This window comes from Staurois parvus, unplaced genomic scaffold (genome assembly GCF_062004578.1).
Source record: "Staurois parvus isolate SC_StPar_1 unplaced genomic scaffold, SC_StPar_1.0 ptg000446l, whole genome shotgun sequence".
Taxonomy (NCBI): Eukaryota; Metazoa; Chordata; class Amphibia; order Anura; family Ranidae; genus Staurois; species Staurois parvus.
In genome coordinates, this window is record NW_028318242.1 from 2,263,895 (window position 1) to 2,286,876 (window position 22,982).

At 41.9% G+C, this 22,982-nt stretch overlaps 1 protein-coding gene across 1 annotated transcript; it reads right to left on the minus strand.

The window, feature by feature from the left end:
* Positions 1-7,853: 7,853 nt before the first annotated feature.
* On the minus strand, positions 7,854-22,620 carry LOC149453610 (uncharacterized). The gene is made up of 4 exons (XM_089688091.1): positions 22,472-22,620; positions 19,907-21,381; positions 11,478-11,531; positions 7,854-8,080 (listed from the first exon to the last, which is right to left on the minus strand). Exons 1-4 carry the CDS (start codon positions 22,618-22,620, stop codon positions 7,854-7,856), a joined length of 1,905 nt encoding a protein of 634 aa, XP_089544217.1.
* Positions 22,621-22,982: the final 362 nt, after the last annotated feature.

The window sequence follows — 22,982 nt, forward strand, 5'->3', positions numbered from 1 at the left end:
GCCCTTGGGCAGTGCCTGAGTTTCCAAATGGTCAGTCCACCCCTGAGCTCACCCCACCTGTTACTAGTTTGTTCTGCAACTTTGCTTTCTCTTGATACCTCAATGCCAGCTTTCCTGGCCTGCTACATGATACAACTGCTGTCATATACAGTATGTGGAACTACCACTGCCATTCTGAACATGCTTTGGCACTGGGGTATTATCATAACCTCTGCTGGTGATTTACATGAATTGTCTACTGACCTTGTCATCCAGGATCTTGTCCAGTGTTCATTTTCACTGTGGCTTCTGCCTGAGAATCTGGGTGGTCCTGCCCTACTGCTTCTACTGGGGTAAAATTCTACAAGAAACTCTTCCAGCACTTTTTTCACTCTTGCATCTCAGCACCACCTATTCCTACCAGTTATGTGGCAGTACAGTATGTAAGATTATGAAAGTTTTTTTTACTATATATACTGTGACTAAGTCTCCAATCCAACCTTGCCAAAAGAGCTGAATGCAAGTACCGTATTTGCCGGCATATAAGACAACTGGGCGTATAAGACGACCCCCCTACTTTTCCTGCTAAAATGTAGTGTTTGGGCTATACTCACCGTATAAGACTACCCCTCTTCCAATGCACACCAGTGGGAGGAATAGTGCCCCATCATTGATGTCAGTGGGAGGAATAGTGCCCCATCATTGGTGTCAGTGGGAGGAATAGTGCCCCATCATTGGTATCAGTGGAAGGAATAGTGCCCCATCATTGGTATCAGTGGGAGGAATAGTGCCCCATCATTGATGTCAGTGGGAGGAATAGTGCCCCATCATTGGTATTAGTGGCAGGAATAGTGCCCCATCATTGGCATTAGTGGCAGGAATAGTGCCCTATCATTAGTATCAGTGGAGGAATAGTGCTCCATCATTGGTGTCAGTGGGAGGAATAGTGCCCCATCATTGGTATCAGTGGCAGGAATAGTGCCCCATCATTGATGTCAGTGAGAGGAATGGTGCCCCATCATTGGTGTCAGTGAGGGGTGGAATAGTGCCCCATCATTGGTGTCAGTGGGGGGTGGAATAGTGCCCCATCGTTGGTGTCAGTGGGGGGGGAATAGTGCCCCATCGTTGGTGTCAGTGGGGGGGGAATAGTGCCCCATCGTTGGTGTCAGTGGGGGGGGGAATAGTGCCCCATCGTTGGTGTCAGTGGGGGGGGGAATAGTGCCCCATCGTTGGTGTCAGTGGGGGGAATAGTGCCCCATCGTTGGTATCAGTGGGAGGAATAGTGCCCCATCATTGGTATCAGTGACACCAATGATGGGGCACTATTCCTCCCACTGAGACTTGCTGACCCTGTTCTCGTATGGTGCTGCTGCAGCCAGCATATGTGGTTGCAGCAGCACCTCTACACAGAACACTTACCTGCTGCTCCGGCACTCAATTTTCGCGGGGCCGCTCGGCTCCGCCCCCTCGCCGGTGATTGGCCGCCTGTGTGCCTTTCCTGAGCTACAGTTCTGGCGGCCAATCACCGGTGAGGAGGCGGAGTCGAGCAGCCGCACGAACATCCAGTGGCCGAACTGAAGGAGACGCCGCGCTTCCTGGACCGGATCGTCGTGGGACTGGATCCAGGTAAGAGACATCAGCCCCTGCAAACCCCTGTACTTAATGCCGCAGCCCCCCTAACATGTGTACCGGCGTATAAGACGACCCCCGACTTTTGAGAAGATTTTCAAGGGTCAAAAAGTCGTCTTATACGCCGGCAAATACGGTAGTCATTTTTTTCAGACTGAAGTTGGATAGGTATTAGGCAGTACAGTGTTCCAGCAAGCATTCCTAACCCATCAGCAAAGGGAAAGCATAGTGACTTCCACACTTTTTCACAAGCTTTCTCATCCATCTTATGTTAAATATAGTCACTAGAGAGTGTTTTCAGCGGGTCAATGTAGCTGCCCTATCTCTTTTTTAGCAATTGTTGCGTTAAGATATTAGCCACATAGGAAATACATTGCTCTCAATTAATCAGCGGACACATTCACATTGTGAGGATAAGTGCTAAAGTAGTACTGCAAAACAGAATATTGGGCCTACATGTAAGATCAAGTACATATATAGTTACATACTAGCCATAGAAATGTTTTAAGAGCATTAAAACCTATGTATAAAATAATTACATGAAAGAAAACATGGAATGGCCTTTTGTACTATCTTTTTGTAGACTCCTGGTATATACACTCACTGGCCACTGTATTAAGTACACCTGTTCCATTGCTTGGTAACACAAATTGTTAATCAGCCAATCACACGGCAACAACTCAGTGCATTTAGGCATCTAGACATGGTGCATACGACTTGCTGAAGTTCAAACCGAGCATCAGAAAAGAAAGGGGATTTAAGTGACTTTGAATATGGCATGGTTGTTAGTGCCAGATGAGTTGGTCTGAGTATTTCAAAAACTGCTGATCTACTGGGAATTTCACGCACAACCATCTCTAGGGTTTAGAGAATGGTCCAAAAAAGAGAAGATGTCCAGTGAGTGGCAGTTGTGAGGACAAAAACACCTTGTTGATGTCACATGTTGCTGTGACATTCAGATGGTATGGTCAGAATTTGGTGTAAATAACATGAAAGCACGGATCCATACTGCCTTGTATCAACGGTTCAGACTGGTGGTGGTGGTGGTGGTGGTGTAATGGTGTGGGAGATATTTTCTTGGCACTAGCAAGGTGAAAAAAATGTATGTGTATTTTCCTTATAGTGGGCATGAATACAGTACACTGGCATACCACACGTGATCTGAACTCTGTATTATGAATCAGCCATTTGGGTTCTGCTATGGGTTGTATATCAGCAACAGAAAAGTCTGTGCTAATTTCATTATGGATGACGGAGTTTATGCTACTACTAGCCTGCATAGAATTCCCCATAAATTGGGACCCTGTACATTTTAGTTATATCTTTCTTACTTATGCTTAGATAAGGCCAATTTCTAAACTTCATTGTTTTAGATTGTTGCCACTATCCTCAGTGTGCTATATGATACCTCTCCTAATTGGAAACAATGAATAAAACAGATTTTACTTTTCAAATCAAACTTGCTAGTTTTAACAGCAGCCTGCCAGTAGCAATGGGCAGGCGTTACTATACTGGAACCCTGATTTAGAATGTGCAAAGAATGAAAAACAGTATTAGGTCTGTCATTTTAGCCAAGATGTGAGTAGCAGACAGTGGTAGTACTGAAAAGTTGAAATGGTGAGCAACAAGGTATCAAGTTTATGCAGTAATCAAAAACGTTGAAAAAAGAGCTTGTTGGGGATACCCAGAAATTACGCCTGGATTTGAAAAATGGCAAACATTAATTTAACTTAAAGAGCAATGCCAGAAAAATACTTTTTTTTAATTAAAAATAGAGTGGAGAACAGTTAGAATGTGTCAGGTTTTGTAACTGTCATTTTCCCCATTGAGATTTCACTTACTTTCTATTACCAGGGATTCCTTTTTCTGATTTATGGGAAACCACAATAAAAACCTGGCCAATATTCTGACCCTTCTGCACTCCATCCATACAAAAAAAAAAAAAAAAAAAAAAAAAGAAAGAGGTTTGTTTAGCATTCCAATTTAATTTGCATTCTGTGTAGACCACCGAAACCAGACCTTAGTATTGTAATTGTATTTTTTTGTCTGTTGAATGTATTTTTTTGCATTTAACCGCTTGCCACCCTGCCACTGTGTATATACGTGTGCAGGGCGGCAGTGGAGCGCAAAACCACGTTTAAAAACGGGTTCCGCGCTCCCGACACTTTCGCCGGCAGGGGGCGCGCGCTCCCGCCGACCCGCGGGTGACACTATTTGATCCAGGAGGGATCAATCATTAGATTTCAGCCAGTGATTTCTGGCTGAAATCACATGATCGGTCCCTGTCCTATCCTGTCCTGTGTTGACATACACAGGGCAGGATATGATGTCATTCTTCTCTGCCTGGACACATTCCGTTCCAGACAGAGAAGAAGACATCCAAAAAGTGAGTACACAAGCACTACACTACAGTTAGAACACTCTAGGACACATTTAACCCCCTGATCGCCCCCCCCCTCCAGTTAACCCTTCACTGCCCTGTCACCAGTGTTACTGATCAGTGAAGCGATTTTTACTGATCAGTGTCGCTGGCGACTTCCGATAGAGTTAGCGCCCCTCCCAGATAGCCCCAGATTGCCCGCCAGTACACCAGTAATCCCGTTTAACCCCTTGATCGCCCCTCCCCCCCCTCCAGTTAAACCCTTCACTGCCTGTCACCCAGTGTCACTGATCAGTGAACCAATTTTTACTGATCACTGTATCAATGTCGCTGGCGACTTCCGATAGAGTTAGCGCCCCTCCCAGATAGCGCCAGTTTGCTCGCCAGTACGCCAGTAATCCCGTTTAACCCCTTGATCGCCCCCCCCCCCAGTTAACCCCTTCACTGCCCTGTCACCAGTGTCACTGATCAGTGAACCAATTTTTACTGATCACTGTATCAGTGTCGCTGGCGACTTCCGATAGTGTTAGTGCCCCTCCCAGATAGGGCCAGTTTGCCCGCTAGTACACCAGTAATCCCGTTTAACCCCTTGATCACCCCCCCCCAGTTAACCCCTTCACTGCCCTGTCACCAGTGTCACTGATCAGTGAACCAATTTTTACTGATCACTGTATCAGTGTCGCTGGCGACTTCCGATAGTGTTAGCGCCCCTCCCAGATAGCGCCAGTTTGCCCGCTAGTGCACCATTTAACCCCTTGATCGCCCCCCCAGTTAACCCCTTCACTGCCCTGTCACCAGTGTCATTGATTACAGTGAACAGATTTTTACTGATCACTGTATTAGTGTCACTGGTGACTTCCGATAGTGTTAGCGCCCCTCCTAGATAGCGCCAGTTTGCCCGCTAATGCACGGGATTTTTTTTACCAAAAACATGTAGCAGAATACATTTTGGCTTAAATTTATGACTAACTTTGAGTTTACGATATATTTTTTATAGCTGAAAGTAGAAAATATTGTTTTTTTTCAAAATTTTCGTGGTTTTTTTGTTTATAGCGCAAAAAATAAAAAGCGCACAGGTGATCAAATACCACCAAAAGAAAGCTCTATTTGTGTGAAAAAAAGGACGTAAATTTTGTTTGGGTATAGCATTGCATGACCGCGCAATTATCATTTGAATTAGTGCAGCACCAAACAGCAAAAAAAGGCCTGGTCATTAAGGGGGGTAAATCCTCTGGGGCTCAAGTGGTTAATACTACTGATTTGTATACACACATTTTTCTTTTGGAAATTTTCTGAACAAGCATTTTGTGTGAATTGTATCACAAGAAATTGTGAAGTTTACTTTAGATTTATATTGTAATTCAGAGAAATGCCATTTTATTACAAAAGCAAGCATGTCAGTTTACATGTGTGTGAATAAGGTGCTCTAAAACCTACCATACAGCTGCAATCAGGCACCCCAGGGGTTTTCTTAGGGGTCTATTTATACATTTTTCACAAAAGACGCACACAACTTTCACCCAGGAGTTGCACTTTTTTTTATTGTATTAATATGGAAAATATGTGAATCCTGGGTGAAAGTTGTGTGAAAATTATAGACTCCTTAGTTTTAAAAAAACCCTAAAACACATAAGTAAGCAACTAAAGGTAAGCCGTTTGTGTGTGAGCAGGCACCAGCAAGTTACTGCTTCTGTCTTTAGTAATTTGGATTTCCTCCCGACAGATCCCATGAGCCCCCCAAATCTTTGCAGGTTTTGGCTATTTAAAAATTAAAGCTTTGATACATCTGCCAATCAAAGGCACCTGTCCACTTATATACTGCTATTCATTTATTAACAGTGAAGCAATGGATGCTTACATCTGCTTTACCACAATTTGCAGCTCAGAGTTTGACTGCTTTTCTGAAAAGTGGGAATTAAACACCTTACATCATCCTCATATCACAGTCAGTCCAACGGCAAGGCTGAAGCTACTGTAAAAATAGCAATGACACTTACAGAGAAAGCCAAGATCTCCTGAACACCATACTGGTTTGGAGAAATACCAGCAGAAGGTAGTAAAAGTAGTCCACTACAAAGGCATATGTCTTTGTTAAGAAGAACAAGAACCCTCATTTCACAGCTACCTGAGCTGGATATACACTCACCGGCCACTTTATTAGGTACACCTTGCTAGTACTGGGTTGGACCCCCTTTTGCCTTCAGAACTGTCTTAATTCTTTGCATAGATTCAACAAGGTGTTGGAAACATTCCTCAGAGATTTTGGTACATATTGACACGAGTTACTATTGCCTTTCTGTCATCTCAAACCAATCTGCCCATTCTCCTCTGACATGAAAAAGGCATTTTCGTCCACACAACTGCCGCTCACTGGATATTCTCTGTAAACCCTGGAGATGGTTGTGTGGGAAAATCCCAGTAGATGAGCAGTTTTTGAAATGGGCAGCACAGTGGCTAAATGGTTAGCACTTCTGCCTGTACTAGGGTCATTGGTTCGAATCCCAGCCACGGCCCCTCCTGCCTGAAGTTTGCATGTTCTCCCTGTGCCTGCGTGTTTCCTCCGGGTACTCCGGTTTCCTCCCACACTCCAAAGACATGCTGGTAGGTCAATTGGATCCTGTCTAAATTGGGCCTTGTATATGAATGTGAGTTAGGGACCTTAGATTGTACGGCCCTTGAGGGTTATGGACTAATGTGAATGTACAATATATATGTAAACCGCTGCGAAAATTGACGGCGCTATATAAGTACCTGAAATAAATAAATACGCAGATGAGCCTGTCTGGCATCAACAACCATACCACATTCAAAGTCACTTAAATCCCCTTTCTTCCTCATTTTGATGCTCAGTTTGAACTTCAGCAAATCGTCTTCACCACGTCTAGATACCTAAATGCATTGAGTTGCTGCCATGTGATTGGCAGATTAGCAATTTGTGTTACCAAACAGTTGAACAGGTTTACCTAATAAAGTGGCCGGTGAGTGTAAGTTAGACAATGCAAGTGCAACACTTTCCTTCAAATGTAGTTGGACGTTTGTGAAAAGGTTGAGTGCCTTGAAAAAGTATTCATACCCCTTGAAATGTTCCACATTTTGTCATGTTACAACCAAAAATGTAAATGTATTTTATCAGGATTTTATGTGATAGACCAACACAAATTGGCACATAATTGTGAAGTGAAAGGAAAATGATAAATGGTTTTCTAAATTTTTTACAAATAAATATCTGCAAAGTGTGGCATGCATTTGTATTCAGCCCCCCGAGTCAATACTTTGTAGAACCACCTATCACTGCAATTACAGCTGTAAGTCTTTTTTGGGTATGTCTCTACCAGCTTTGCACGTCTAGAGAGGGACATTTTTGCCCATTCTTTGCATTTTTTAGACCCTAACCCTGCTTTAATCTTCTCCACAATTTTATCCCTGACCTGTCTGGTGTGTGCCTTGGCCTTCATGATGCTATTTGTTCACTAATGTTCTCTAACAAACCTCTGAGGGCTTCACAGAACAGCTGTATTTTTACTGAGATTAAATTACACATAGGTGGACTTTGTTTACTAATTAGGTGACTTCTAAAGGCAATTGGTTCCACTTTTAGTTAGGGGTATTAGAGTAAAGGGTGCTGAATACAAATGCACGCCACACTTTTCAGATGTTTGTAAAAAAAATTTGAAAACTATTTATCATTTTCCTTCCACTTCACAATTATGTGCCACTTTGTGTTGGTCTATCACATAAAATCCCAATAAAATACATTTATGTTTTTGGTAGTAACATGACAAAATGTGGAAAATGTCAAGGGGTATGAATACTTTTTCAAGGCACTGTACATGTGTAAAGATTGTTGGTCATAGAGAAGGTTGCTTCACACTCCTACAAAGTGAAAGCAGACATTTGTACAGAAAAAAAACAGGAAATTTCTTAGAACAACAGAGGAAAGAAGTGGTACAAACACCACTGAGAACTCTTCACCAACTTCCCGACCAGCTGCGAGCAGACCAGACAACACATTACTGAATGAATCAGAGCTGGAAATGACTATGAAAGATGGTGCTACACCATGCTGCACTTGAATTCCAGTTATCAGGACACCTGCAAGATATCAAGACTTTGTCCTTTAAAATCCTGTTTTAGGTGTAGTAACCCAGTATTAATACACCTGTTAAAAACATTTATGTGTCAGTTGCCATCATTTGCAAACAAAGAGGAGACAGGGGTCCAGTTACAAAAACAAATGTTGTGAGAAAGCTTTAGCATTTGTACAAAAAACACAAATAATATCCATAATGTTTGTAATATGTTTGAAATGCCAGTTTCTAATTTTTGCCTTTTGCAGTGTGAATGTAAAATTCCCTAATATTCATTCCTAAAATAAAATAGTCTTAAGAAAAATAGACCAGAAGAGGTAACGAACATTCAACCAATATAGAAAAACAAACAAACATCATAATATCAGATTATTTAACCAGAAGAGGAAATACAAAGGAGACTTTTGGGATCAAACAAAACTTACCCGCACTACCGTAACAAATCATAAAATCAAAAAAACTCACATATACTGTGAAAAACAATTATGTGAAAAAATGATATATAATGCTGCTATTCATAAAGTTAAAAACACCTTAAATAATAAATGATCAATAATACAGCGCAAACAATAATTTTAAATGTGAAAAAAATCAAAAGTCCCAAACAAACAGTGCTTCAGTGAAAAAATATGCTGTTATATCCAAACGGGAAGTGTTCTGTAAATGGGGTCACCCCACAGTGCTTCACAATCACCACCTAATATACTGCACACTCACCAGATTCGTTGGACTCCTAGCTCTTATGGCATAAGACTCAAAAAGGCTTAAACTGGTGAAGTGTGTTCTCAGGTATGGCCAGGACTCAGATAAACCACAGATTCCATATACTTCTTCAGTACTTGAACATGATCCTCATGCATGCAGGAAAGTTGTAAAAAACAAGAGGAACACACACAGTGTAACTCTGTAATACTATTTTATTAAGCAACAATAAAATATATATTGCACTCACATATGTTAAAAAATTGAAAGCTTTAAAAAGCAATGTTCCGCAATCCCCACATCAATGGGCACAGAAAATGGCTCCGGAGCGCCACACACAGCGTGCGTTCCACTCACTGGACGTGGCGTCACAAAGGTTGGAACGGAACCAGAAATTACATTGACGTGTTTCGCTCCTCCTCCAGGGCGTTATCAAAGGAAACAATCTCCGGTTCCTCCGCACTAAATATATGCTGCCTCCATTCCTCCCATCTTACTACCCCACTTCCCAAAGGGTGTACAGGCTTCAATTCCATACATATATACAGCGCTTCCTGGTGTATTCAACTTAGATCACATACATAAAGGGGACCCCAATAGTTGGAAACAGATTGCATTTCCCGATGAACAGCCCAAAAAACTAAATCAAAAATACATTGTATTGTGTACAGTGCATTGCGGTGTCCAGTGTGTCAGTGTCCAGTGCATTGTGGTATCAGTGTCCAGTGCATTGCGGTGTCAGTGTACAGTGCATTGCGGTGTCCAGTGTGTCAGTGTCCAGTGCATTGCGGTGTCAATGTCCAGTGCATTGCGGTGTCCAGTGTGTCAGTGTCCAGTGCATTGTGGTGTCAGTGTACAATGCCTTAGAGTACAGTACATTGCGGTGTCCAGTGTGTCAGTGTCCAGTGCATTGTGGTGTCAGTGTCCAGTGCATTGTGGTGTCAGTGTCCAGTGCATTAGAGTACAGTACATTGCGGTGTCCAGTGTGTCAGTGTCCAGTGCATTGCGGCGTCAGTGTACAGTGCATTGCGGTGTCCAGTGTGTCAGTGTCCAGTGCATTGCGGTGTCAATGTCCAGTGCATTGCGGCGTCCAGTGTGTCAGTGTCCAGTGCATTGTGGTGTCAGTGTACAGTGCCTTAGAGTACAGTACATTGCGGTGTCCAGTGTGTCAGTGTCCAGTGCATTGTGGTGTCAGTGTACAGTGCATTAGAGTACAGTACATTGCGGTGTCCAGTGTGTCAGTGTTCAGTGCATTGCGTTGTCAGTGTAAAGTACATTGCGGTGTCCAGTGTCCAGTGCATTGCGGTGTCAGTGTAAAGTACATTGCGGTGTCCAGTGTGTCAGTGTCCAGTGCATTGCGATGTCAGTGTCCAGTGCATTGTGGTGTCCAGTGTGTCAGTGTCCAGTGCATTGCGGTGTCCAGTGTGTCAGTGTCCAGTGCATTGCAGTGTCCAGTGTGTCAGTGTCCAGTGCATTGCGATGTCAGTGTCCAGTGCATTGCGGTGCCCAGTGTGTCAGTGTCCAGTGCATTGCGGTGTCAGTGTACAGTGCATTAGAGTACAGTATATTGCGGTGTCCAGTGTGTCAGTGTCCAGTGCATTGCAGTGTCAGTGTACAGTGCATTAGAGTACAGTATATTGCGGTGTCCAGTGCGTTAGAAAGTACAGATCATTGCAGTGTCCAGTGCATCACAGTGTACAATGCATTTTAAAAATTGTATTGTTTTTTCCTGTTTTTGGCACTACAAATAAGATATATGCAGGGTGCTTAGGAATTTGTTCATATTTTTCTTCAAACTATAGTCCGACCCCCCAACAGTGAAGGTCTGTGAACCGGCCCCTTGTTTAAAAAGTTTGAGGACCCCTGCTCTATAGTATAGCTACAACTTCTTGCTTTAAGCGGTAACCCAAGGCCAGTGGAAATAAACTCTGATAACCTCCTAGCAGAACTCCCTGCAGTCATCACAATAAAATGAACTCTTCTGTTTTGAACATATTACTACAAAACCAAACCAATTGTATATGAATTGAAATGGTTAAAGCCCATCTTCAGGCATAAAATAACCCCGAACCCAAACCCACCTCTAACACAGTCTGTGCATTTTTTGTTTTATTTCATACTTTGTGAAGAAAGTTATACTCATCTAAGGGTCAGTTCACAATACATGCATTTCAGTGAGCTTTTTTTCCTACATCCAAAACACAGAAAGTAGGTTATATGGTTGTCAATGTCATAGTTCACATCAGTGCTTGCAGTTCCAGTGCATTCAGGTTGCAGAAAAAAAAAGTAGAACATGCTGTATTTTTTCTGCACAGAACTGTACTGAAATGTGGTAAAATGCATAAAAAATGCACTGCAACGCACATGTCACTATTTAGATTGAAAAAGGGAAAAAATTAACTGGAATGCATAAAAAACGCACTGGAACGCATCAAAAAACGTACCACAATGTGTCAAAAGCATGCATGCGGAAACGCATTTGGACTGCATTTCTATAGTGTGAACCAGCCCAAAAGCCACCATCTAAATCTGCTGCCGACACCAGTGTGAGGAACAAAGCACAGAGGCTTGTCCCCAACAGTCTTCTTGCACTGATGGTACTGCTGGAGCCTCCTCTTTTGGATCCCGAGAGGACTCCACCAATGTACAGCCAATAGGAAGTGTCCACATCATGCAGGCAATGGCGTGGACACCCTTACCTTCTGTAAGCAGAAGAGGGTAGACTAGGGATTGGATCATGATGTGACCACAGCCTTAGGTAAGTACAAAAGGATATTAAGATTAGGATTTATATTTTTGGTAATGCCAGTAATCAGAGTAGGGTTGGAGGGCAGCTAGTACTTGGCTGGAAATGGGCTTTCCGATTATATTCACTGCTGATCTTATAGGAAAAGGTAGATAGCAAGCACTAGAATATTTTGCCATCTTATCATGTGAGGACCTTTGCTAAAGTTCCATTTCAGATCACTACATGGCTAGACATGCACGTGTTTTTATTGGATGATAGTAGCAGTGCCATTCCTAGGGCCCTGAAAGACCCTTAGCCTACTTTTCAGTTTTTGTGTTAAAAAAAAGTTCCTAATAGCTCAAGAAAAATGCTTCCCTATGTATGTGAATGTATATCTATGTATGTTTTCACACTGAGCACTTGCGGTGCGGTGTAAAAACTCCTGCTTGCAGCATCTTTGGGGCATGTTTGGGGAGTTAAAAAAAAACAAAAAACTCCCCAAAAATGCCTCTTCCCATTGAAATCAATAGAAAACGCCTGAAAAGCACCTCAGAAACACCTGAAAAGAGCCTCAAAACATCTCTGAGAAGTGTTTTTGGAGCAGTATTTAAGTCACGTGTGCTTTAAAAATGCTCAGAAAGCACGGTAAAAAAAGCCTATGCGTTTTTTGCTGTGTTTTTCAGTGGATACAGCCTTAAAGTTGTAGCAGGGTAGTAGCATACCATGATGGAAATGGGTGAGGCTGTTTCTTACCTCCATATGATTTTTTCTATCTCAGATTTTCTTTGTTTTCATTTCCTGCTGCACACCCTTCACTGCACAGAGTCACTAGTACTCTAACCCAGCCTCTCAACAAGGGTTGATTGAGCAGTAAATGAAATAAGAACAGCTAATCGTTAAATATTGCCAGGTCACCTAATAGGTGTGGTCACTGCAGCCAAATACTAACAGTAACAAAAATTTCCAGCGACATAGTAAGGAACCATGGCCCTGGCAAAAAGAGGCTGCTTAATGGACAAATGTGGAATTAACCAATATAAATAGTTATTAATCGTTACCCATTTTCTGTCGCACAGTTGCACGTTTTGGTGAAATCAGCTGAGCAGTCTAAAGTGGACTTCCACGTACTTGTGATAATACCTAATGTTGGCTTTTCATATTTGTATTAATTTAAGTACAAAAGAAGTATCAAGCACAGTAGAATCATAAAATCCAAGGTTTTTTATTAGCAGGAACGTGGGGGGAACTCCAGCAATGAATGTATGTAATGGCAAGGGGTGCTGGAGTTTGCTGGAGGGCCTATTGTCACTGGTGGGAATCTATTTGCCCTGTATTTGGCTTCATTTATCTTCCCATCAACTCTGACCAGCTTTCCTGTCCCTGCTGATGAACAACATCCCCACAACATGATGCTGCCACTACCATGTTTCATGGTGGGGATGGTGTGTTCAGGGTTATATGCAATGTTAGTTTTCAGCCACATGTAGAGTTTTGTTTTTAGGTCAAAAAGTTAAATTTTGGTCTCATCGGATCAGAGGACCTTTTTCCACGTTTGCTGTGTCGCCCACATGGCTGCTCTCAAACTGAAAACGGGACTTGTTATGGCTTTCTTTCAACAATAGCTTTCTTCTTGCCACTCTTCCATAAAGGCCAGATTTGTGGAGTGCACGACTAATAGTTGTCCTGTGGACAGATTCTCCCACCTGAGCTCCTCCACACTTACCATGGGCCTCTTGGCTGCTTTCCTGATTAATGCTGTCCTTGCCTGGCCTGTCAGTTTAGGTGGATGGCCATGTCTTGGTAGGTTTGCAGTTGTGCCATGCTCTTGTTGAGGGAGGAGTCTATTGTTGCTGGCTGCTGGGAGATCTGTTGTTGCTGCTTGGGTCCATGGTTGCTGGGTTGGATCTATTGTTGCTGGATGGTATTTTGTTGTAGGGGGTCCAGTGTTGTGGGAGGGATCTATTGTTGCTGGCTGCAGGGGAATCTACTGTATTTTACTGCTTTCTTGTTATCATTACCATGTTGCATGGAAATTACTTAGCACCACAAAATGATACTTGATTCTGTATTATCTAAAAGGGGCAGTCCTAGGAGGTGGGTAGGGGGTGGAACCAAGGGATAGTGCTTGGAGGTGGGTAGGGGGCGGAGACAAGGGGTAACTCAAAAGGTGGGGAGTTCCTGCACCTATCCTCTGAGAAAAAAAGCATCAATGTTAAGAAAAAAAAAAAATCACACCTACTAAGGTAGAAAATTAAATGTGGCAGATGTTTGGACAAAATAGTATCACAACATCTAGATTTAATACTGGCTAAAGCCCCATTTTTCTAGGGTATAGAAGAGACATGGTCAGGACACAGGATCAAAAACTTTTTGAATATCCAATGATAGAAGCATGAGTGTAATATTTCTGCGCTTGGAAGCTTTAATAGGAAAAGCCAGTTTGTGAATGTTGTCGCTGGCTTGACTGATTAGCAGAAAGCCGACTTGGTCTTGATGAACGAGTTCCCTTGTACCTTGATTTAACCTTCTTTGTCAGAATGGTAGCAAAGAGTTTTAGGTCGACATTTAATAGAGAAATAGGTATAAAATTGAACCAGTTTATTTCATCTGTGTTATGTGTGGAAATCACTGAAATATTGCTAAGAGGGACTCTGGATGAAAAGATCATTGGTTACAGAGGATGTTAAATGCATTCTGTAATAAAGGAGCAAGCATGTCCAAGAAGCTTTTATAACAGAAAGCCATGAAGCCATTCAGCCTGGGTTATGTGCATCATCTTAACAATGTTATCACAGTAAGCACTTTATAATAAGTCCATAGACCCTAAAGAAAAGGCTCCACAATAAATATGTATCGTAGGACTATCGTAGACACGTTAACTATGTAGAAAACAAAGTACAGAAAAAAGAAAGGAGAAAAACAAAGAGAAAGAAGAGAGAGAAGTGAGTTTGCATGTACTCATTCAGTGATTACCTGTGAATGATCAATCCTGGACCCAAAGTTATTAGCCATCGAACAGCCAGAAGTTTAGAGACAGGAAGATCTCTGCCAGATCCAACTTCCTGCACGACGTGGAACATCCTTCATTACAGGTAAGTCAGTGGTGCGTTGGAGGTAGCAAAGGCAAGAAGAAAAAAGGGAGAAAAAAAAGGCACAAGAGAAAACCTTTTAAGACCAGTGTTCAGTATTATGTGTATAGAAAATATAGGAATAAGTATGGTAAGCTAGATTGCTAACCAATGGTTAAAGGTGTAGAAGCTGAGCTTCTTTGATGTATGTTGGTAAGATGATGGTCAGCCTCCCTTCTATTGTGACAGACTCACCCTGAACGTTTTCAGAAAGGGTTGCAGTCTGCTATGACACATCTTTCTAGATTATATATATATATTATTTATTTTTTTCTTTTGCAGTGTAAAATGGAAACACATACCAAACATATAGCCGTGTTTTTTTTCACGTTTTACTGCAAAAGTAGAGATACATTAGGCATACCCATTCTACTACAGTAATATATTTTGTGACCACAAGATGTCTCTAGAAACCTGGTGATGATCGCTTAGAAAAAGTGTCAATTTGAACATCACCATCCAGTGGCCATTGCAAGCTGCTGTTTTTGATCCTCATTTGCCCCCCATAAAACTCATTTGCAATCCCAGGGTAATTTAGGAATTTAAAATGGAGAAGGTGGAATAATGTTCTATTGGTCATGTAAGCTATTCTCCATTATCCCTGTAGTTTTATTATCTACAGGAGCAGGTCATTAGACCAGATGAGGGTTGATGAAGTGTATTCAGAGAATTGCAGCTGACCGGACTCACCCCACCAGCTATATGGTTGGCAAGTGCAAATGGGTTTTCAAATAATCATTGGTTTCTAGGGTCAGTAGAGGGTTCATTCCCCAATCAAAGCATTCTATGTGAAGCAGAACAAAGACTAGGTTGATCACAGACAGCAAAGTATTGAAGTGGTGCAGCAAGCAAAATGCAAACAGCAAAATGTTTCGGCCCCATTAACACTTGTGAATGGGGCCATTTGTGATTACCTGTGGGAGACTCTGTGGGAATCCACGCAAATACAGTAGATGCAGAGGAGAAGCCCCATTTGAAGCCATGGGACAATGCCTGACACAAAATACAGTTATTCACTGCTGTTTGCATGTAATCGTTCATGCAGCAATTAACTGCAGATGAATGGCCCTGGAACCAAATCTATTAACCATCACAGAGCTGGAAGATCAGAGACAGGCAAAGGACTGGCATCTCTGCATAGAAGATTTCTACAAGATCCAGCTGCCTGCAAGGCATGGGACATCCTTCATTACAGATAAGTCAGGTGAACCAAAAGGGAGCAAAGACAAGGTGGAAAAAAGGATAAAAAAAAAAAAATCACAAGAGAAATGTTCAGTAGTGTTCAATACTATGTATATATATATATATATATATATATAGAAAATATAGGAAAAAGTGTAGTAAGTGTTTACTCACTGTGAAAACTTGGGGTTGTTTAGCTCGTGTAGCGATCACCAGCGAGTTCAGTCCACAACAGCCTTTTTAAGGCTTGTAAGCCAAATTTTATTTAAAACAGAAAAAAAAGGTTCATGGCAATCAGCTTCCTTCGCAGGGGTTTCCATCATGAAGTTGAAATTAACAATATTCAGCCTTCTGGTTCTCTTTGGCAATCCTGCTGCTCAGGCCTTGTGCCTTGGTCCTCCTGACCATCTAACACAACATCCTTGTGCTTGTGCATCAACGCTGTACCTGTCAGCTGTCTGTCTCTTTCCTGCAGCTCCCTACTCTCCAACTCTTAGCCTCAGGCCTCTGTCGGTCTTGTCCCAGACATGTACACATCTATGGCTGCTCCCTTGCAACCACACACGGACTCCTCAGGAGGGTGGATCCCTGAACTATGGTCAGGTCCTAGATTATAAGGGCTATGAACACCTGCACACTCAGCCCTCTGGTTACTGGCAAAACCTTGACCCTGGGTTTGAGACCCTTTGTCACTTTCTCCTACATTTTCACCGTGGCAAGGCCTCACACTGCCATATCACATTCATAAAGTCGCTCAAGAGTCAAGCAACCTAATGCAGCATATATGGAGAATATGTCCTTCTCGACGCAGAATATGGAGTCGCACTTGATGCTAGTTGGGGCTTTCCAGAGATTCCTGCACTGTGCTGGGCTGCTATTAGGGCTGTCACCTCATCCCTTTAAAACCGAACACATATTAATTATACAGTTTCTGTGGCTGATTAAGGTGGTAATTAAACTCACTTAGTGCTTTATCTGTATTAAATTGGCTTCAGAACCTGTGTAATTAATATGTGTTCAGTTTTAAAGGGGTGAGGTGGCAACCCTAGCTGCTATAAGGTTTCAGTAAAAAAAATAGTAATGCTCCAAAATGAAACCAATGTGTGGTCAGCTGAGACAGCCCTTAAAGCAGTAGTAAACCACACACAAAAAAAAGTAGGATCCTTCAGGATAATGTCATAATGTGCCAGTATGCACATTATAACAGATTTACCTTAAAACACAGCCCTCTGGCAGCGCACTGTCACCACTGACAAGGTTTCCATCTTCACTCACTGTTCCTTCCAGGTTCGAGGGCTCTAGCCCTTTGAATGGCCAAGCTGCAATGATGTTACTACTGTGCAGCATGCAATCCATTGAGATCGCAGGGCGTATGCGTCTGGGACATCACCGGCTGCTACTAAAGTAAATATCTCCTAAACGGTGCATGTTTAGGAGATTTTTACTGGACCTACAGGTAAGCCTTATTATAGGCTCACCTGTATGTATAAATAAAAGAGTGGACTTTACAACCTCTTTAGATAAAAACGTGCTTTGATTTTATGTTCTATCTTTATAGGCATTATATTATTATTATTATTATTATACAGGATTTATATACCGCCAACAGTTTGTTCAGCGCTTTACAATATAATGGGAGTCAATACAGCAACAATACAGTTCAATACAAGAGGGTTAGGAGGGCCTTGCTCCTTGGAGCTTACAATCCAAGATACAAATATGCCTGATAGTGGTTTTGATGTTCTGTCTCAATGTTTTCATAATTGGATGTTGAGAACCAGCTTAATGTTATTTAAAAGCATCCAAGAGTGTCTACATAACTATACAGTATATAAACTTTATGAATTTTAATTTTAATGACTATAATTGTAGGGCCTTCTTAATACTTTTTAAATTATATTTTTCAGTTTTTTACCTAAACTTCAGCTCTTGGCAGCAGATGCTATTGATTCCAAACTTCAGAGGGGAAGCGGTGCTATGGGAGGTGAGTTCTGTGTTACTTTACATCTTTGTAGCTGGAGTGGACTTTAAAATAAGAAGAGTTATTTTATCACAGTAATCGATACATGAAAGTCAAGGATGTTTAAATAATACTGGCTTAACAGAACAGACAAATTAACTCTAATAATGCTGAGCTTTAGGATTTCACTTTACATACAATAAAAACCCAGGCTTTTAAAAGGTGGCTAAATGAAATGTGATTGTTTTTAAAACAGTAGAAAAAAAACGAATCATTTTAGTAATTAAAGGAGTCTTCACAAGCATATATTTAATAACCTGTATCTATTATGTAACTGATAAAACTAAGATTCATAATGTGTGTTTTTGGTTAAAACAGAGTGTGTGAGCATCCTCACAGGTTCTGAAGAGTCTATAGAGGCCATCACAACTGCAGATAACAGAGACCCTTGAAATATTTCACTATATAGCCAACCCCCTCAAATGATTGAGTTCAGTTGTTGACAGTGACATACAAACAATTTAAACAATTGAGGACTTCCAGCCTTATGACATCAGTTTGGCGAAGATCCTTCCCTGTTACAGGATGACTGTAACCTTGTGCACAAGGCCAGGTCCATACAGACATTGATGAGTTTTGTCTGGAGGAACTGGAGGTGCACAAATCCATGACCTTAATGCTACTGAACACTTCTGGGTTTGATTGGAATATACCATAGATTTATTGCCAGCCAGGTTTTCTTATTCAACATCAGTACCTGGCCTCACAAATGATCTTTTGGCCAAAATCCCGTGCAAAGGCTTTCAAGAAGAGAAAAAGGAGAGAAGCGCCTCTAAGTGCAATAAGTCTTTTAATTCAAGTCTAAATGTAGAAACACTCACATGTGTGAAGTAATCATAAGCATAAAAACCGTGGTTAACAATAGTTAACGGTGGGGTGGTAACCCGGGTGAAGAGCCGTCATCTCTCTGCGATGTGGGGAGGTCAGCTCTTGGCTGGAACAGCGTGGTGGCTGGAGGGGGAACAGTGGTGAGGCCAGCCTTCATGCACGTCCTCCCTCAAAGCCGGATGGAACGCACGCTGGAACGTAGCGGCGGCGTGGCCGTGATGACGTCAGATCCCAGGGTGCACTGCGACGCGTTTCGGAGCATGCACTGGCCGTGGAAGGCAGAAGTGCACTCCTTTTTCAAGCAGGGGGAAGTGGATGAACAGGGGTGAATATATAGGGAACGTGAGTCTAATTGATCAATTAACCAATTAACCAGTGATTGACCATTGCTGTCAGGTGAATAGTGTAAAGTCATGGATGTTAACTGGGGGGTAAAAGGAAACCAAATGGAAAAAAGAGAGGATGTAATAAATAAGAAAACGGAAGACGAAAGGAAAAAAAAAAAAAAAAAAATTATGTTCTGGGAGATTAGTGGGGTAAAATGTTCACCTTGCAGCACTGGCACATCAATTATGTAACAGTAGTGAGCAGATATTTAGTGGTAATACAGCATGATTGCAAGATGATACAGCATGATTGCAAGATGATAAACATATTGGTAATAATACATGCAGATGACATTATAAAAAGTAAATTACATTGTAAAATATTGTAAAAAATAGAATAAAATATAAATAATGAACAAAAGGTTATAAATAATAAACTAAAAATTGGATTAAAAAAAAAAAAAAAAAAAAAAAAAAAATTCGATAAAAAATTCGATTAAAAAATTCGATTTAAAAAAAAAAAAAAAAAAAATTTTTAAAGAAAGGGGGGGGGGGGGAAGTATCATTGTGAGTGTTGAGTGGCTGTGAATGGGAGATTGTAGTGTTTATAGTATAGTGTTAATGTCTAATTCCTCGTTGAGTCCGCCTGGGGACAATGTATCTAATGTAAATATCCAATAGGTTTCTTGTGAACAGAGTTTTTTGAAACGATCAGACTCAGAGAGATTGTTGTGTATGGATTCTAAGACCCATACTTGTAGGCCATCAGTGGATTTTTGGTGATATTCAAGGAAGTGGCGGGGGACGCTATGTTTGTCTTTACCATCTTCAATAAGACGTCTGTGCTCGCCAAACCTGGCACGGAGGGGTCTGATGGTTCGTCCCACATATAGGAGGCCGCAAGGGCAGGATATACAATAGATCACATGATCAGTGGAGCAGTTGTAAAATTCTTTGAATGAATAGGTTTTTCCTTTTGTGGTGAAGTTTTTTTGTCCGTGTTTAACGAATTGGCAAGTTTTGCATAGCGCTTTGTTGCATCTATACATGCCGACAATGGGTATGAGGCAGATTGTGTTGAGTGTGTTGGTGGGTGGGTTGTATTTGCTGGGGGCAATCTTGTTTTTAAGGTTGATGGCTTTGCGGTAGGTGTATTTTGGTTTTTTATCTAAGATGTCTATTAAATGTGGATCCTGTAGTAGTATCGGCCAATGTCTATTGATGATAGACTCCATTTTGTGAAAGTTGTTGTGGAATTTGGTTATAAATCTGACCTGGTTGGGAGGCTCTGTGTTATTGTGTGTTTGGGGTCTACCCTTGTGGTAGAAGGAGTGGGCCTCATCTACTAGCTTGTGTGGGTAACCTTTGTCTAGGAATTTCTTTATTAGAATGTCACTCTGGAGATTGTAATCTGAATCTGTGGTGCAGTTTTGTCTGAGACGACAGAATTGTCCTTTAGGTATATTTTGGATCCATTTGGGGTGGTGGCAGCTGTTGAAGTGGAGGTATGAGTTGCCAGATACGGGTTTGAAGTGGTTTTTTGTTAATATTTGGAGATTGTCATGGTATAATTCGAGATCTAGGAATACAAGAGTATGTTTGTGGTGAGTGGAGGTGAAGGACAGTCCAAAAGGATTTGAATTGCAATGGGTTACGAACTGGTCTACGTGTGATATTGGTCCATCCCAGATGACGATAATGTCATCTATGTAACGGCCGTAAAAGATGATGTGGGCGGCAAAGGGATTGTTGTGCCATATGTGTTTGTCCTCCCAGAAACTCATAGTCAAGTTGGCATATGAGGGTGCAAAGTTGGCTCCCATGGCTGTACCTTGAGTTTGTAAGTAGAAATCGTGGTTGAATGTGAAGTAATTGTGTTTGAGGCAAAATGAGGTGGCGTCTACTATAAAGGAAGATTGTTTGGGGTTGAGTGATGGATCCAAGGATAGATAATGCTGGATGGCGGTGATGCCTACATCATGGGGTATCGAGGTGTATAGGGAGCAGACATCTAACGAGACCCAACAATAGTCGGGTTCCCAGGAGTATGTTTGGAGTAATTCTAGCAAGTGTCCGCTGTCCCGGATATATGAGTGTTGAGCCTGTGCAAGGGGTTGTAGGAAGTGGTCGATATATTGGGAGAAACCGCTGGTAATGCTCCCTGTGGCCGCTACGATTGGTCTTCCTGGTGGATTATTTGGATTTTTGTGTACTTTGGGGAGAAAGTAAAAATACGGGGTGTTGTAGAAGTCTTTAGATAGAAAAGAGGCTTCCTGCTTGGTGATGACACCATCAAGTAAGGCTGTGTTCGTTAGTAGTAGTGCGTCCTGTTTGAATTCGGGTAGTGGGTCTTTAGTTAATTTGGTATACGTGGATGTGTCTGAGAGGAGTCTGAGGGCTTTTTTTTTTTTTCCTTTCGTCTTCCGTTTTCTTATTTATTACATCCTCTCTTTTTTCCATTTGGTTTCCTTTTACCCCCCAGTTAACATCCATGACTTTACACTATTCACCTGACAGCAATGGTCAATCACTGGTTAATTGGTTAATTGATCAATTAGACTCACGTTCCCTATATATTCACCCCTGTTCATCCACTTCCCCCTGCTTGAAAAAGGAGTGCACTTCTGCCTTCCACGGCCAGTGCATGCTCCGAAACGCGTCGCAGTGCACCCTGGGATCTGACGTCATCACGGCCACGCCGCCGCTACGTTCCAGCGTGCGTTCCATCCGGCTTTGAGGGAGGACGTGCATGAAGGCTGGCCTCACCACTGTTCCCCCTCCAGCCACCACGCTGTTCCAGCCAAGAGCTGACCTCCCCACATCGCAGAGAGATGACGGCTCTTCACCCGGGTTACCACCCCACCGTTAACTATTGTTAACCACGGTTTTTATGCTTATGATTACTTCACACATGTGAGTGTTTCTACATTTAGACTTGAATTAAAAGACTTATTGCACTTAGAGGCGCTTCTCTCCTTTTTCTCATCTACAGAAGTTGCTACAGCTTATTTGGAAGCCTTGCCCTCAGTGCCACACGGAATCCTACGCTCTTCATACAGTAGCCACTAATACCACCATCACCCCATACTACCATTTCCCGGGACTTTGCAGTGTTTGCGCTGTTACAACCCTTCCTCATTTTTTCTGAAAGGCTTTCAAGAAGACTGGAAGCCATTGCAGCCATCAAAATGGGGGAAAATTTATATTAATGCCCATGGTTTAAAAAAGTGAACGTCCAACAAGTTCATTTAGGTTTGACGTTCAGGTGTCTGAAAATTTTTGGCCATATAGTGGGTTATTACTAAAACTGCAAAATCTGGTGCAGCTCTGAATAGAAACCAATCAGCTTCCAGGTTTTAGAGTCAAAGTTTAATTGAACAAGCTGAAGTTAAAAGCAGATTAGCTACCATGTACAGCTGCACCAGTTTTAGTAAATCCCCCCCATAATGTATATACTACTGAAAAGGGGGAAATAAATCACCCTGTAATCTTATCCCTAGGCCACAGCTTGGTAAGAGCAGCCAGTTCATCTGTGTAAAACATCCAGGATCTAGCTTCAGGAAGAACGAGAGTGCAACTACTCTTGAGCCCATGAGAGGAGATGGGCCAGTCTTGACGGCTGCTTTCCATGTTTTTGTAGCAGTGCGCTCACATAACATTTTATGAAGATCAAAATCCAGATATTCTTTTATTCACGTTATCCTTCAGCTGTTTCATTAAAACTGTACCCAGATTTACTAAAGGTACAGGTAAACATTTTAAATACCTGAATGAGACATGAGAAAACACCAGAATAAATTTTGTTTTGAGATATTCCAATATACAGTAACAGCAGGTTGAGGAATCAGTCATGGGGGAACACTTCACCTTGAAATACATCATGGGTTAGTTAAGCTAGAGGACATTTAGGTAATATTTCTGTAAATGAATATTAGAGGAACTTCAGCACAATATACGAAAAAAAACAAAGACTAATGGATCTCTACACTTCC

Coding starts and splice junctions, on each gene's coding strand:
- LOC149453610 (XM_089688091.1), bottom strand. CDS start 22,620: ATGGAAAGCAGCCGTCAAGACTGGCCCATCTCCTCTCATGGGCTCAAG. Junction 21,382..22,471: donor CCTAGGGATAAGATTACAGG/GTGATTTATTTC, acceptor AAAAGCCCTCAG/ACTCCTCTCAGACACATCCA. Junction 11,532..19,906: donor CACTGATCATGTGATCTATT/GTATATCCTGCC, acceptor TACTTACCTAAG/GCTGTGGTCACATCATGATC.